This window comes from Macaca fascicularis, chromosome 7, assembly GCF_037993035.2.
Source record: "Macaca fascicularis isolate 582-1 chromosome 7, T2T-MFA8v1.1".
Taxonomy (NCBI): Eukaryota; Metazoa; Chordata; class Mammalia; order Primates; family Cercopithecidae; genus Macaca; species Macaca fascicularis.
This window is the reverse complement of record NC_088381.1, coordinates 118,912,542-118,930,407: the sequence shown is the minus strand read 5'-3', so window position 1 is coordinate 118,930,407 and position 17,866 is coordinate 118,912,542. Positions and strand designations below refer to the sequence as shown.

General features: G+C 40.9%; 1 protein-coding gene across 18 annotated transcripts in view; it reads left to right on the top strand.

Moving 5' to 3' along the window:
- The window catches only part of TRIM9 (tripartite motif containing 9), a 118,475-nt gene that overhangs the window by 85,253 nt on the left and 15,356 nt on the right, over nt 1–17,866 (top strand). For 10 of the 18 annotated variants that reach the window (XM_045396404.2, XM_005561243.4, XM_073997386.1 and 7 more), the window contains exons 6-7: nt 7,036–7,193; nt 9,647–9,785. In XM_045396404.2, the coding sequence (XP_045252339.1) occupies nt 7,036–7,193; nt 9,647–9,785 (297 nt within the window). The remainder of the gene's footprint in view (nt 1–7,035; nt 7,194–9,646; nt 9,786–17,866) is intronic. The other 8 variants (XM_073997387.1, XM_045396403.2, XM_073997385.1 and 5 more) reach the window with 1 other exon arrangement.

Below are 17,866 nucleotides of genomic sequence, written 5' to 3'. Positions count from 1 at the left end.
TCGGGATACAGAACTGTTTCATCACCACGAAGATCTCCCTCCTGTCACACCTCTAAAGTCATACCCCTCCCCTCCACCACCTCTAATCTCTGGAAACCCCTAATCTTTTCTCCATCTCTATAGTTTTGTCATTTGCTGATTTTTTAAATTGAAATTGATTTGCTCTTTGCAACTCCTGATTTAAGCATCCACGTAGTAAATGACTCTTAGCATTCAGTGCTTTAAAAGTTTTGTTTCTTAAGAAAAATATACCTGCATCCTTTTATCAAAGAGAGATTATATAAATCAGTAAGTTTTAGGGCTATCTACTTAGGGTCCATATCAGGCAGTTAAATGTGTTCCTGTACTTGGTACGTATACGTCTCTCAGCCTTTTAATGGATTTTTGCTCTCTTTTATTTTGAACTTTCTCCTTTTTTTGGGTTTAATATGTGTTGCCTTGGGAAGATGCCTTCATAAATTTTTGAAGTAGTGCATAGATTGGAAATAAGTATGCTTTGTTACAGTAAGAAAAATGTTTAACATTTATTGAGTGCTAACCAAACCAGACATTCTCCGAAGTGTTTTACGTATAGCTCATTTTATTCTCGTAACCCTAGTAGACAGTTGAAGAAACTGGGGCACAGGAAGACTGGTTACTTGTCTGAGCTCACACAGCTAGTGAGTGGCAAGGCCAGGATTCAAAGTCAGGGAGCATGGGTAGAGAATCAGCTCCTACAACTTCTAGTTTGTGCTGTAAAGCTGGTGCCACACTGAGCAGCTTCTTCAAAGAATAAGTGAATTCATCTCTTAATATTAACAAATCTACATTTTTGTTGCAGCAATTCTTTCTTGCTGTTTAAAAAAATATTTTTAATACCAATGTGGTAGCCTGTAAAATAAACCCATCCTTAATAAAATATAGAGCCCCAGATAAATCCCCCTGGATCAGCCTCTCTCTGTTCTCAATTCTTTCAGTGAGATAAAAATCCCTGAAAGGTATGTCACAAGTAACTTGGAGGAAAAAATATGTCACAAAAGAGCAATAGAAAGACTTTTGGTGGTAGAGGAAAAAATGAGCTAACCCAATTAGCCTTGGTGAGGGGCAGGAGGAGGGGGCAGTTAGAGGGTAAAAGCCTCAGGGCTTTGAAATGCTTTAATCAGCTGTCAAAACCCTCTCCTCCCCCATTCATTGCCCTCCTGAGTCATGTCCATCTGCCCACGGTGGAGTCCAGGCCAGTTGGCAGGTTGGTAAAGATTGAGCTGGAGTGAACAGGCCCTTCACTGGGTATGGGAACTGCGAGTTCATGCTCTCTGCATCACAGACCACATTTCTAAAGCACTGTCACTTGGCCACTTAGGACTGCACACAAAAGTAAGAGGGACAAGGCTGTTTGTCCAGTCTGTTCAAGTCTGCACACACAGCGGAGAATACCAAGTACTCTCAGGGCCAAAACGCAGAACACTCTCCCAGCACAAATCCATCTGAAACCACACAACAACCAGAACAATGATTCATGAAGTTAACCTAACAGGCCATTTGGTATAATACTGGATTATAGTCTTCCATTTTCATTTTCTTTTTAACACTTTGTCTAATTTAATTTACTTCTGATTATTATCACTCTGCCTGGTTAATTTATATGCTTTGCTTTGTGCTCACTGAGTTTAATTAATTCAGTGAGAGCCTAGTCTTCTTTAGAATCTGAATAATTTTCATCTGTCAGATGCTTGTGATGGAAAGAAAAAGCCAAAGGTCATGACACAATAGAACTTCATTGGCTGCAGTTCAGACTTCTATTGGCCTCTGTAATATCTGTTAATATATACACAACTCTTCCTGTTGTGGTGTTAATCTTTTCATTTTTTTAAAGATATTCTTAGTCAGTTTAATAAACTGCACTTTCACAACTTGTCAGTAAAAAATATGTCAAGAAACTGCACCTCAAAGACCGTAGCATTTGGAGTGGTGTTAAAGTAATCTGTCCTTTATGAAACTAACAACATGTGTAATTCAATATATATTTTCCAATTGTACTAAGTTGATTACAGGAGGAAGTTAAAATATTTTCAAATTCACTTAAAGTATGCATTTAAAGATCTGACTCAAAATGATAACTAAAAGATCTGTTTACTTCTTGACTCAGAATTTTATCAAACATCTCTGGTTTCAAAAGCTCATCATAGATGCCATTGTTGTTGCCATTGTTGTTGATACCAAAGAAAATAGGTTTACAGTTGGCTTTTACATATTTACACTCAGACCAGCTGCTATTCAGCAACAATGCACTATCTAAAGTTTTACTCTCTTGTTAGCTAAGGATTTAACTGGCCCATTCTGATTCCACACCACCCTCAAGCAATGGAGATCTATTTGGTACCTTTTTTCAAATATCCCTAAATTGTAATGGCACATTTTCTGGTTTTATTTTGATTAGAAAATCATCTTACCCTCTTTCCAGAATACTGGAAGTGGCGTTTGATCTTTTAGACTTTTCTTTTATAGAAAACAACATATTAAGCTTTGTCTTTTATTTTTATTAGAGAGTAATTTAAAAAATATTTTCCACTTAATTCTAAGGTTGTATAATCAGCTCTTTTCCAGGTTATAGGAAGGAAATTTTAAGTCTCTTCTTAGTCAGCCAAGGGCTTTACTGTTTGGTTGAGAATAGATTTCAGATACCTACTTCCTCCCCCAATAAATATTAACCCAAAATTGTCTAAGTACACAAAGAATCCCAAAATTCATGAGTCATGGTACTGAAATGAAATGCCAGTTTGTTCATTCTGAACCAGGATGAAACAATGACCTAACAGTTCACCAAGCCTTTTTAGCACATAGACCACTGGCTGTTAATCCCTTTAAGTGTCTCTACTCACGTAAGGGTGTATTTATTTTTATTGACACAAGTTGAATATAAGCCCTGAGTATGCACCAAGGTCATGGGCAAGGACAGTGTGATCTGAATAGAGTCTCCTATAAATCATAGGGGGAAAGCTGCCAGAGGGTTAGCGGGGAAGGAATGAGCACACACGCTTGCAGGTAATCTGTTCGTGCTGATAGCCTGAAATGCACGGACTCAAAACATGCGTTCAGGGTTATCTTTAACAGTGTACCGATAATAGCTTTCCAGAAACAGCTTGTAGTTCTTCTAAAGTCTAAACTTTTCTCAGATGCCATTTGTATTGTTCAGCCACGTAAAGAGGAATGCCAGTCTACAAATGAGCCTTCAGAGAAGATAACGCAGTAAAATTGCATTCCCAACCACCATAGTTGTGAAGGTAGAATCTTTATTTGGGGAATCTTTATTGTTCACATTATAGGAAACAGAAAGAAACTTTGGGAATTAGACATGGAGGCTTTCCTCCAGTACACTATTTCTAGACACTGGACTGGAGAGGGGCAGTATGATGCAATGCTAAGCATACAGCCTCCAGAGCCAGGCTGCTTGGTTTCAGATGCCAGTCCTGCCACTTACTAGCTATAAAACCTTACTGTGCTTCCATTTCCTCAGCTGCACAATAAAGATAGTAGCAATATCTTCTTTCTAGGATTGTCGTGAAAATTAAATGAGTGAATACCTGTAAACCTCTCACCACATTCTCTAGCATTCAGTAAAGTGCTTGAAAGCATCCCTGATGATTAGTGTTCCCTGTTGAGGTCGGGAGCCCAGCTTCTCTTCTCACTTCTCCCCACCACACTCCTGTGTACTTTCACAGAGGAATTCTGGATGGTTGTGAGTGTTCACAATCTGAAGGATTCGTGAAAAAAAAAATAAATAAATAAACAAAATGTGAGATAGAATTTGAAATAAAAAGGGAAGACATTTGAAAACATTGGTATAAGAAGATGATGCTGGAAAATTTAATTTTGAACCGCAGCTCCGCCAGACCTCTTCAAGGAAGTTAGTAAGAATAGCTGCCCCCTTGTATTTTAAGAGGAGAATTTTTAGCCTAAAGCTTGATTTTACAGGCTAAAAGAAGGATGAATGCTAGAACCCTGATCAGGTCAGGAGAAATTCATTCTTAAGGAGAGAACAACAGCTGCCCCAGAATGATCATGAAATGTAAAAATCAAGATAGCTAGGAAAGCCCCAATAACAGGAGTTTCAGTAAAATACAATGCTCTTCCTTAGATTTTAGTGCAGAAACAGTAATGCTATCCTTTTCCGAATCATAAAAGATAGATTAATTGGAAAGTACTTTGGATTTCTAGTAGACCATTGATTTTGTGCCTAATGAAGTTAAATAGGATAACGTAACACCCACTATAAAATATATTTTTCTAGAATGTCAGCCTGAGTCTCTGCTAATGAGGCTGTAATTTTGGCACATTTACCTTTTATGTACAGCATCACTGGGGGTAAATAAGGAAAAGGGAAAACTGATTCTCAGCACATGGAGGAATAAATTTAGACAGATGCAAATATCTCTGGGTTAGTTCTGTGTTTTTTTTTCCTCTCCACTCCCTTTGCCTTTTTGTCCATTTGCTAATTTGTCTAAATCTGGGACAATATCAAGATCTGAAGATTATTGAGTCTAGCCTTTTTTATATCCTTTTGGTCTTTTAAACTGTATCCACCAAGGACTTATAAATTAAGTTCTGATGTTTTAATTACACATGACATCATGTATTTCAGTTACTCTTTTAATTATACCTATGGCTACACAGGTACATTTGAGTTTCTTATCAGAGACATAAGCATTTGCATGATTTAAGTTGAAACCATCTGTGATCTTATTCTTTGATTTTTGTAATTGATGAAATGCAGACTTGCCTGAAACATGAACAAAGGGAAAAAGAAAGACTAATATGGAGCTAATGAAATAAGAGCATAAGGAATCGTTTCATGGTGGGCACTAACTAATAAGGACAGTTAAGAATAAATACCCCCCGGGGGGAATCATTCATGTCTCCACAAGCCCTTTGAAGAATGGTTTCCCTAAACCTGTTATATTTTTCTTCCATAGTAAATATGTTAAAAATGCATTTTAATAAAGGAAACAAATTTTAAATAAAAAGGAAAGTCCCTAGTAGTTAAAATGACCTAAAATTAATCCTGTAGTTACAACTCCTGGGTGATGCCTATTTATATTTAGATACTCTCATTGAAAGGAGTTATGTCTTCTGTGTCCATCTCTTTCCAACCAGTCCTGTAGTTTATTTAGTGAGCAAGACAATGAGTTTATTTCCTTTCCTCCAAATATGGATTTCTGGGGCTTCTGAGCCTGCAGTAGCTGTAGCTCTTTGATGAGATTTCACCCAAATCCTGTGCCATTGAAACTTGAAACATGATTTCTTCTCCTAAACCGATTGCCTGCAGTTTTAACAGGCACGAATTTTGATTTAGCTGTGTTTGATTTAGTAGCTCAGACATGATTTTATTGTAATGTCTACAGTCTTTTCTTAAGTATAAGACAATTGATCAGCTTCACCTTTGCATTTCATATGTTACAGTCGCTGCCTTTGTTTTCTAGATTATCTACCATAGAACCTGTTTTCTAAACTGCTGTAAAATTAAACACTGTTTTGGTTGGGATGACTGACAAGGCATAGATTTAATTCAGTGCACAAGACACAGAGTCCAGTTTTGGTACAGCATACCAGGTGTTCCATGATGAACATTTGTTCATCTAAATGTCCCTGGATATGGTCCAAGCTGTTCTCTCCTGTTATTAAAGTGCTAACATAATAACAATAATAAATCAATGTTTTGGTGCTGAAAAAAATTTTTTAAACAGTTAGTAAAAACATGGCTCCCGGCCAGGTGCAGTGGCTCACACCTGTAATCCCAGCACTTTGGGAGGCTGAGGTGGGTGGATCATGAGGTCAGGAGATTGAGACCATCCTGGCTAACACGGTGAAACCCCATCTCTACTAAACACACACACACACACACACACACACACACACACACACACAAACATTAGCCGGGCATGGTGGCGGGCGCCTGTAGTCCCAGCTACTCAGGAGGCTGAGACAGAAGAATGGTGTGAACCCGGGAGGCAGAGCTTACAGTGAGCTGAGATCTCGCCACTGCCCTCCAGCCTGGGCAACAGAGCAAGACTCTGTCTCAAAATAAATAAATAAATAAAATAAAAATAAACCATGGTTCCCAAGTGCATATATTAAGTTTATATATGAAGAACTGGGATTATTCAGTAACTAATATTTCTATGTGTGTCTGAAGGCTCAACTAATTTGCAGTTTTAAGTACTAGAAAAGAGTCACAGTATAAAATGTGGAGGGGGCTGTTATGACTCGTAACAGCACGACAGACTCTCACGCGGCTGCAAAGACATCTTGAGCCTCCTCGTCATGCTCCAGGCCCCTAGTCCGCATGCCAGGCTCACAGTGGGTGTGCTATACCTGAAAATGAGTCGACTTGACCTAGTGCTGTTTTTGAGGTATAGCTACCTTGAGATAATGACGTCAGGTTCCTCGGAAGTTTTGAAATGGAAAGATCACTGTGATCTCACTGGGAACCAAATTTTCAAAAATCCACTGTTGTAGCTACTTATGTGCACAAGACCTGGAGTAGAATCACTGGTTTTAAAAAAAAATGATAGAATATTGGAAATGTAGTGGTTTCAGAGCTATTTCTCAGAATAGGCAGTCTCTGGTTTATTAACTTGGGTTTAAATCTCAGAATAAGTTTTATGATAAAATAATTAGCACAGCTTCAGGCACATTATGAGTTAAATGGGCTTTAGTGAGTTGGACTGGAAACCCAGCCTCCATGTAGACATTTCCTTTAGGGATAATGTCTTCAGTGCTCAAGGGGATGAGAACAGAGCAGTTCTGTGAATCGGCCTGTCTCCCCTCCAACAGCCACAATGAAGGTGGGAAGGGCCACTGTGTGCTTAGGAAATGGCCTAACCGCAAATCAGGAGCCAGTCTGACTCCTGGGGACTCTGTGAAGGATTCTGTTCAGTTCCCTTGTGCACCCCAGGCTGGCTACTTCTAACCACGTGTTTATCAGGGGGATGTTTGTCATTCTAAGATACTGGAATATCTGCAGCTTAACAGAAGCCAGTTACACTAATTTCTGTTTAGCTTCCTCTCCAGTCCCAGCAACCCCTATCCTACAGCTGGAGGAATGTTGTACCCACAACAACAGCGCTACATTGTCCTGGAAACAGCCACCTCTGTCCACGGTGCCCGCCGATGGATACATTCTGGAGCTGGATGACGGCAACGGTGGTCAGTTCCGGGTCAGTAGAGAGCCCACTACGTACTTGTTAACCCAAACCAGTGATCTGTCAGAGGACCTGCCAGGGAGTCTCAGGCTTCCCCGTCTCTCCCAGGGACAGGCCATACCTGAAGCCTGCTTTCTCCCTCTACCATGAAGGTGGATGGAGCAGTCTCTGAAACTGCCCTACCCTTCTTAAGAGACAGGACATGCAGTACTGGAGTCACACTGCCTGCATTCAAGTTGGTCTCCTCCACCCTAGCTATGTGGACAATGCCTAATTATCACCCCTTTGAGTCTTCAGGTCCTCATTTATTAACGAGAGGGATGATAACAATAGCGTGAATCTCATGCCTTGTTGCTAAGAGTCCATTAGATAATTCATACCAAATTCTTAGCGTGCTGCCTAAAACATGGCAAGTGTGCATTATTAGCTATTATTATTACCATCATTGTTTATTGCTAATAATATAATTAACCGTTGTCCAAGATTTATTTCTACAATCCACAGCTTCTAATGTCTTTGATTGGCATTCCTCTTAATTGACATGATCTCCTGTTACAGCTTCCCTATTCTAAGAAGCCTTTCTAGCAAAGGTTTCCCCAGTTCTGTAGTTTTATTCTGGGCCTTTCACCAGATAGAACTGGTACCAGAAGATTGCTACCTTCCCAAGGCAAGGGAGCCCTATCCCCATTGAGAAGCTCATGCTGCCCTCTGAAGGCAGGACAGAATGGCCTCCTGGTAAGACACGGCTGTGGTACCTCCAGGTTGATGATTCATGTGCCACCACCTGTCGGCATGTGTCTGCTTCTCTCTCATACAGAGTTTCATTCTCATGCATCCTTTCCCTGCCACCTTACTTTCCATCCTCTCCGCCCTAGTCTTGCCTGGAAGTTCTGATGCTTGGAGCTTCCCAAGGGAGCAGCCCTTCTGGGGACTGAGGCCAGTTCCTGCACTGAAGAAGAGGAGACCCCTATCTAAAAAAACCTCAGGCCCATGAGGATGAGGCTTTCTTCTGGTCACCCATGGCCAAACCTGGGCCACTAGCTTTCAAGAGCAAAGCCTCTCAAGGCCCCCTTTTCCTGAATGTGTTTTTGATCCCCAGTAAGTTTAAGTTCTTGAGAGCAGGGACCGTGTCTTCTACAGTTCTCAAGGACAAAGGTTCTCTCTTTTGATAGAGAAGCCTTATTTACATATATGTTGATTTATTGGCATGATAAAATCTAATTTCTTTCTTTCCAAGATAAGGGCCTCAGGTTCCATTTCATGTCTTTTGCAGCGTGTGTTGTATGTGTGTAAAATCCTGTCTATTTGTCAGTTTCTCATTCCTGACTTTGCCTTTTCAGTTCCTGTGTCATTTTCAGAGCGTTTCTTTGCCATTTATTATCTTTTTTTTTTTCTCCTGGGAAAGTAATTCTCCTGGTTTTCCCAATTCTTTAAATAAATTAATTCTCTTATTTTGTCTTGACTTTTTCCTCTACTCAAAGTGCGGTCCTCCCCCAGCAGCATTGGTTTCACCTGGGAACTTGTTAAAAATGCAAAATCCCAGACCCCACCCCAGACACCTACTGGATTAGCAACTGCATTTTTACAAGATCCTCAGGTGATTCATATGCACGTAAAGTTTGAGATGCACTGAATGAGAGGGCATAATATTCTGATTTTTGTTATTCCAGCAGGAGTAATGACTTGATGGGCGATCCAAGACCCCGGTCTTCTTAGTATCCTACCAGAGAGTTGTCATTTTAAGGCTGTGCTTTGAATGCAAATTATTTTTATTCATTACATCAGCATAATTTTGCAGTGTGTACAGCTGAAGAGGGAGGCAAATGCCTAACCTATGCTAAAGACACATTATGCTAGGATTTATTTTAAGCCTTTGAAATGTCATTCTTCCTCCTTTCCCTGTTTCCTCCGCCTTCCCTCTGTACTGTGATGAAAATCTATCCCCCTGTGGCTTGGAGTGTAATCTTTGTGACAGTTCTGAAGTCATCAGAGGAGTTCTAAACATAGGACAGAGACCACCTTCCTGTTTTCATGGTTTCAAACATGTTTTTTACAAACCATACTATGGATAAGGAGCTCAGTAGGGGTCATATACTGTATCAATGCCAAGTTAATAAGTGTAATCTGAACTATAAGCTCTCAGTTTTATTTTTTTTAAGCCCTAGCTGCTAATAACGACCATTCATTAGCTGCCTGGCCCATGCTAAATACAAGGCATGATGCTAATCTGCATATACAACATTAAGTAATCCTCACACCAACCTCATAAGGTGGATATTGTTATCTCATTTTACAGATTAGGAGACTGAGGCTAAAAAGGTAAATTAAGTGGCCCAATATCTCACAGGATTCAAATCCAGATTAGAATGACACCAGGGCTCTTGCTCCTAACCACTGAGCGACACTGCCTTCTTCCCCCCTCAAAAGGTTGCAGACTAAGTGCTGTCCTGTTCTTTGCTGACTCTCAGGAGGTGTATGTGGGGAAGGAGACGATGTGCACTGTGGATGGTCTTCACTTCAACAGCACATACAACGCTCGGGTCAAGGCCTTCAACAAAACAGGAGTCAGCCCGTACAGCAAGACCCTGGTCCTCCAAACGTCTGAGGGTAAGGCCCTTCAGCAGTATCCCTCAGAGCGAGAACTGCGTGGCATCTAAAGTGGCTGGCAAGCCCGGAGGTAACCCCACCACTGCCCACATTCCTGCAGTGTTTCCATGACTCGCTCTGCATTCTGCACAGAGCCGCTGTTCCTCTCCTGCCTTTAGAGAGCCTATGGTATGTGGATGTGATCAAACCAAAGATTCCACATCGGCAGTTCAAATGGCTTGGGCCGGCGGCTTCCTTTGATAACACTCTTAACTAAGCTGCAGTTGAAGAAGCTGAAAAATGAAGGCCTGAATGTGCCCCTGGTGTGTAAGACGAATGTATCTAGGCTCTAGAGCAGGCTCCCATTCTCCACCGATACACATCATGTGCCAGTTTTGCCCAGATTATTCTAAGTTACTCTGTAGTACTTGCTTGTTCTGAGGGTGGGACCTAGGTTCTTTCCAGCTGTGGATTTGTATGACTGAATGTGTTTCAAATGGGTGTGGGGTGCTAGAGCTGTTCAGAGAGAGTCTGTTGGCCGCTCCTGGCTTACCCACTTAGACCGCCTCCGTTTCATACCTAAAACTGAGGCCGTCAGCACCAGGATTGAGACTTCCTGTGGCACCAAACAGGAAGAGACCAGCAACTTCGCATTACCCACTATTTTCATCTTTGCCAGCCCCTCCAATCTTGGCTAGGCTGCCTAGAGCCACCGTACAAAGTTCATCTCTAGAGAATTTTTGCTTCTTAGCTATATTTTAAATATTTTGGTCATCAGAGACATGTAATGTGTCTCAGATAAGAGGCTTGAATTTGATGACCAGATACAACCTCTGAGGCTTTTAACATTTTCATGTTAAGAGTAAGCAAGACACATGAAATTAAACCTACAAAGAGGTATTTGTGGCTGGTGCCGAAGCATTCTGACACTTTGGGGTGTCATTTTAATCAAAGAAGTCACCCGCCACTTCACCAGGATTCTCCATAACTTCCCTCTGTAGAACTAATTATGTTGATTTTGTTCAAGTTCAAGATGTTAGCTAAAAGAACTATGGTGGTGTTTTTTCCCACTTCCCACAAACCTCAACATGTGCCGGTCACCCTAAAATGCTTCACATGGTTAAAAACAAGCACAATTTCGAATCCCACAGCAAGGATGAAAGGCCCCTAGCCATGAAAACAGTGCTTTGGGGAGCAGTTGTCAGTCTAAATGATGCTATTCCAAGAGAAGGATATGCTGAGGGAAAATGCCCACATGACCTGTTCCTGTTTGGAGTACAGTGATGTGGCAGCTACAGCTTCCCCGAGAATTATCATTTTAGCAACTTCTCTCAGGGAGGACCTATCAGTTTGAGAGCAGTTGCCTCTTTTCTCAAAATACCATGCTAACTGCTAAAGCCCTCCGAGAGTCTTTCCTAGATGCAATGCAGAAGGCCCTTGCTGGTGATGGCCTCATTTCCCATGTGTGTACAAGGTGGTTTGATTGAAGAGTGAAGTGCATGCCTGCAGAGCAGAGAGAAATTTGTAGCAATGTTGCTAATATGTGTTATCAGATCTACGGGAAAACTATTTCTATTCATAATACATCATGGGAATCATACTATTCTGCTAAAAATCAGTTATTAGCATAACAGCCTGAGCACTTATGTCTCTCGTTTCATCCTGCAGGAGGATGTAGCGCCTCAGTTTATCTTAATGTTCATAAGATTATGGTGTCTAATTTAATAAATTACAGGATTGGAACTGCGATCCTTGGTACCACAGTCACAGAACTGGGGGTCATTTTCTAGATGAAACAAACGGAACAAGTTCTCTTCCAACAAAGAAACTGTACTGTAGAAATTAATTTCCTCCATGAATTTTATATATTGTGTACAAATATAAGGTATGTATCTGAATACAAAGAAAAGCCTATCATCATATAGATATCAGTATTCTCTGTTACTGCACAGAAGTAATTTTCTCATAATGAAATAAAGTTCACACACATACTTTCTCCATAACTTTGGTTTGTTCTATTTGTTTCTCCCTCATTCTAATACATCCAGTGAGACAAGATTTAGAAAGCAAGAAAAGATGTAGTGAATAGCTTATTTAAAAAAAAAAAAAAAAGGTTTGATCGATCTGTAACAATAGAGAAAGCCTATAGGATTAAATAATTATCTCTTTTTCGTTTGCTTTTTAGAAATCAGTGAGAAAAATGCTATTAACAGAGTTTTGGTACATTCACTGCACTTACACTTTATTAATCTTATTTCCTACAGTTTCCGGAAAGGTTTGCTTTAGAGATTTTTTTTCTTTGCTGGTATTGGGGGTGGTGGGGTGGTGCATTCTGGCTTTCTAGTGTAACAAAATCTGTCACCTTCTTCTTAGCAAGAGTTAATCCCTTTTCAAACTTCAAAACAAAAATTCTGTATCACAGAAGGGTAAAATTTCATATGCAGTAACAAGTCTAACTTGTAATGACATGGATTTAGTCTGAGGTTTAAATTGCTCATCATTTATACTCTGTACTCTGTGAGCTTTCACAAAACCTATGGATCTAAAGGCAACATTATGCAGGGGAGGTCAAATGTCTACATTACTATAAATTCTGATTGGTATTTTTCTTCAAAAGCAAATTTATCTGTCTATTTATTGGGCAGTGCTTGATAAGTGACCACTGTGCGCTAGGCTGTGGGTATAGAGTGTTGAACAGATGTTATCCCTGCTGTCCTGGAGTTTACAAGCTAGAAAAAGAGACAAGCCTTAGAGAAATAAACATATAAATAGTTCCATTCTTACACATTGTGATAAACACTGGGAAAAAAAGGGAAAAAGGATTAGCAGGAAGATAAAACTTTTATAGGAGAATTAGGAAAACAGTACAAATTAAATTCAATGGAAATTATAAAGAACGTACTATTAAGAGAAAAGGAAAGGAGTCAGGTGCCATAGCTCATGCCTGTAATCCCAGATACTTGGGAGGTTGAGACGGGAGGATCCTGTGAGCCCAGGAGTTTGAATCTAGCCTGGGCAACATAGTGAGACCCCATCTTAAAAAAAAAAGAGAGAGAGAGAGAAAAGGAAAGGAGAATGCATTATTATATGAGTTCAACTGTGGTTAGTTCTCTGAAAGCAAAGTTCCTGGAGATGTATCAAAGACACCCATGGAAAAAATGCCAGTTGCATATCTAAACTAAATTATACTGACTTAAGATGAAATATAACTGTAAGCAATTAAGAATTTTAATGAAATTTTAAAATAAGGCCCTCAAACCCCAAAACTTGGCCATGTATATCTTTAAATTAATTCATCTAATAGCCATCATGGCTGTGCCACAGTCTTCGAAACCATCTGCAAAAGAGTATCTGTTGAAAACGTTATACAACAAGACCATCTTAATACTCAGAGTTCTGAGGTTTATGCTATGTGTGAGACAAGCTGTACTCCTGTTTAAAAAAATCATACAGGGTTGAGAACAGGATGAGACATTTTCTGTTTATTTTTCTCTAGTTTCCCTCTTCCTACCTAAATAGATTCTGCCTACAAAGTCTATTTAGGTAGGGGCTAGACATCTGACTTTGTAGGACAAATTCTATCTATTTAGTCTATTTAAATAGACTTTGTGGCTATAAAGCCAGACATGTAGCATCTTCCAATCTCTTTCTGACCTTTCTACCTTCCTTTTTTTTTTGAGACAAGGTCACACTCTGTCACCCAGGCTGCAGTGCAGTGGCACAATCATAGCTCACTGCAGCCTCCTACACCTGGGCTCAAGGGATCTTCCTATCTCAGCCTCCTGAGTAGTTAGGACTACAGGCATGTGCCACCAAGTCTGGCTAATTTTTAAAATTTTTTGTAGATGTGGGGTCTTGCTGTGTTGCCCAGGTTGGTCTCAAACTCCTGGCCTCAAGTGATCCTCCTCCGTTGGCCTCCCCAAGTACTGGGATGACAGGCATGAGCCACCATGTAGCCCCTAGCTGCCTTTGATAAGGACCCTTGTGATTACCTTGGGCCCACCTGGATAATCCAGTATAATTCCCCCATCTCAAAATCCTTAGTGTAATCACCTCTGCAGTGTCCCCTTTGCCATGGATAATAACGTATTCACAGGTTCTGGGGATTCGGATGTGAATATTTTTAGATGGCCCATTATTCTTAGTACTATACTTTATGAGGAAGGTATTATTTTCATCATCTTTCTCTACTTATGGGAAACTGAGCTGCTGAGAGATTAAGTATAATAATATGTTAGATCCAGGACTTTAAGCCCCCAGTGCTCAGCACAGTCCACTGTGATGCTAACATTAGAAAAGTGCTATTTGCACTCAACCAAATGGAAAGAGAGGGAAAACTATCCAAAGTCTGTCTGCAAGGTGACTGAAAACACCTTGTCAAAATGAAGCAGCACTGGGTAGCTGCCTCAAGTGCTCATCCAGAAATCCCAGCTAGAAGTAGGACTTTAGTACTTGCAACATGTTGGGCGGATCTCCTGAGGTGAGGAGTTCGAGACCAGCCTGACCAACATGGAGAAACCCCATCTCTACTAAAAATACAAAATTAGCTGGGTGTGGTGGTGGGCGCCTATAATCCCAGCTACTTGGGAGGCTGAGGCAGGAGAATCGCTTGAATCTGGGAGGCAGAAGTTGCGGTGAGCCAAGATCGCACCATTCCACTCCAGCCTGAGCAACAAAAGTGAAACTCCAGTGAAACTCCATCTCAAAAAAAAAAAAAAAGTTTTTTTGAAAACAGTAGCATTCCAGCTTTAAGAAGATGTGGGAGTGGCCGTCATTTCTAGCATCATATCCAAGCTCTTTATCAGGTCCTGTGCCCATTTTCATGTCTTTGCAGAAATTTCCTCCAGCTCCCTCCCATCCCAGGTGAGCAGGTCACCTAGAGAGGCCCTTCGCCCACTGGTACCAGTGGATGCTCTTGGCTGGCAGTGACAAGATTTGCCCAGGAAGGAAAAGGAATATCAGAGCTACATCTCTGAGGCCTTTGAAAGTTACTACCAAATGAGGTCTGGCACTCAGAGCCCTGCTTGGGTTGACATGACAGAGCCGTTTATTCACAGAAGCTTTCCAGCCCTGCCTGTCCTAACTGGGAGGGAAAGTGGAGAGAAGGTAGTCAGCAATAATTCAAGAAAAGAAGGCTGGCTCTCAAGCCATCTGCCCAGCATTTTTCAGGATTGTTTTATCTAATGACAAATAGGTTGGGATTCTTGAAACTACATCTTAAAAATTGCTTTCTAAAAAGTGGGCCTAGACAATGTTACTCATAAAGATTAAAATGTCTTTCTCCCTGATTAGACTCTCAGCATCACACTGCCCCTTTCAGTGTGGTGGCTCCTTCTTCTGTGCATCAAAGGAAACTACCCAGAAAAGATTTAATGGTGCAGACAGAATATAGAATTATGCTTCCAGCCTGTAATCCCAGCACTTTGGGAGGCCGAGGCGGGCGGATCACAAGGTCGGGAGATTGAGACCACGGTGAAAACTCGTCTCTACTAAAAATACAAAATATTAGCCGGGCGCGGTGGCGGGCGCCTGTAGTCCCAGCTATTCAGGAGGATGAGGCAGGAGAATGGCATGATCCCAGGAGGCGGAGCTTGCAGTGAGCTGAGATAGCGCCACTGCACTCCAGCCAGGGGGACAGAGTGAGACTCCGTCTCAAAAAAAAAAAACAGAATTATGCTTCCATTTGTCTGAATGCAAATTGGCCTCAGATGCATCTGTCCAGAATCTTTTTGCAATTACTTATTTATTTATTCATTCATTCATTTATCTTTCCAGAGACAGTCTCACTCTGTCACCCAGCTGAAGTATAGTGACACGATCGTAGCTCACTGTAACCTTGACCTCCTGGGCTCAAGTGATCCTCCTGCCTCAGCCTCCCAAGTAACTGGCTCTATAGGCATGCCACCACACCTGGCTTTTTTTTTTTTTTTTTTTCCATAGAGACAGGGTCTCACGATGTTGCCCAGCCTGGTCTCAAACTCCTGGCCTCAAGTGATCCTCATGCCTTGGCCTCCCAAAGTGCTGTGATTACAGGCATGAGCCACTGTGCCCAGCTCCTTTGCCCATATTTAATAGTGATTTTGATCCAGCATAAGTACTGCACCCTGATGTGCTGAGACCTACAGAAATGCTGTGACCTTGTGAGCAACAAAGAACCTGTCAGAAGAACAACTACAGGCAACACCTCAGCCCATCTAATCCCTCTGGCCAAAGTTCCAAGGAGGACAGTGATGTGTGTGCCTTTCCAATCCCTAACCACTACATAAACTAACCACTCTATTTAGAGAAGAAAAGATTTATCCTTAACACAGTTGAGGTTTATTAGGTCCTCTACACAAACCTTGGTCCCCACTGAGACCACCGGAATGTGCTGTGGGGCCAGTGGCATAAACTTTACCTTTTGTATATTTCTGGGTTACAAAGGAGCGGCAATAGTCTCATCACCCCAAAATTTTATCCGCCAGGAATTGATCCTACCTGAGTCTCTATTGTATCTCTCCACAGCCGTGGTGTAACTTGGATATGTCCCTTAGCCTCTCTGAACTTCAGTTTTGTCATCTCTAAAACCACGGACTTAGAGCTGAGGACCTCTAAGTCTTTACAATTAGTACCTCTGTGGCTTCTCTCTCTAAAATTACTGTTGAAAGTTGTTTCAGAAAATGCTATGAAGCAGCATTAGATACCTCCTGCCTCCTCCAAGGGTCATGATGAGTCTTAAAGTTATGCCTATGATACTGAAAATTCAACACTAATAGAAAATGATTGATAAAGGATCACATAAGGAAATGTATCTGGTCTACTGAAAGATGGTTTTTCTGTCTCTGCTTTTCCTGACCCAGAGCATCTGGGCCTCTCCAAAAATAGTTAGAAGAACATGCATTTCCAGGACAAAGTTCTCAAGGTAGGTAATCATACCTGACCATATTTGGGTAAATTTTACAAAATCCAAGGTGAGAGGCATAATGATAGGTTTCAGAGCCCAGAAAAGAGAGATACTTTGTTCTTTTAAATTTTGACACATGCATGATATCCCAGGGAATTTCTTGCATTTTTCCATAGGACTGAATTAGATTCAGAACCCCATTTTTGGTTCTGGGAAGTGTGCTTTGCAACTGATACTCTGGAAAGCAGTTTAGTCCTTTGGAATCCTCTGTATCTAATTGAAATACAGGAATTTTCAGTTCTCCTGATGATAGTTCCTTATAAATAATGCCATTGTATTCTAAATTGGAATGGAGAGCCTGGTGATGAAGTATGCCGCTGTCCTTGGGGTGGCAAAGGCTGTTTCATTCTTCTAAAAGACAGTTTTCAAAACAGATTTGTTTCTCACTTCTCAATTGCAATTAATGCCACACTTAAGAAAGCTTAAAATACCACCTTTTATTATAAATTATGTACCAGTTGGACGTAATTGTGACTTTGGCTGCTTATAAGACCATTTACGAAAACAGCCCCATTCTTCATTCATTTGTCTCTTTTAAAATCTTCCCAACAAAAGCAAATTACTTTACAGCTGGTTTATAATTGAGTTGAAACTCATCTTTTAACACTGTACAATTCTTAGTGACATGTCTTGCCTTACCGTGCTCCAAAATACAACCATCTTATTGGACCTGTGTTCAAGGACTGCTTAAATTACAGAGTTGTTCACTACAGACAAGAGGACAACCCAGACTTCTCCCAGACACAAAGGATGCTGGATTAGTATACACTATCATAAGCAACCACAATCTATTTGCTTTTCCTCTTTAGATTCCAAAAATAACACCCCAAAGACTACCTTTTCAAATCTTCTACAACATCTGCAAAAATCTTTAGTACTCTGTACTTGGAGTCAGTCAAGAAATTCCACCCCCAGAAGTGTAAAAACCAATCAATAATATATAACACTGATTTTCTCTAAATTATTGTTTTTCTTATGGTTGAGTCTCCTGCCAACTTTATGTTTCCCAACTGCTCAATTCTACTACACTGTCTGGCACATGATAGATGTTCAATAGCGTTGGCTAATGAACAAATGAAAGAAATATACGGGCTGGGTGCCATGGCTCACGCCTGTAATCTCAACACTTTAGGGAGGCTGAGGTGGGAGGACTGCCTGA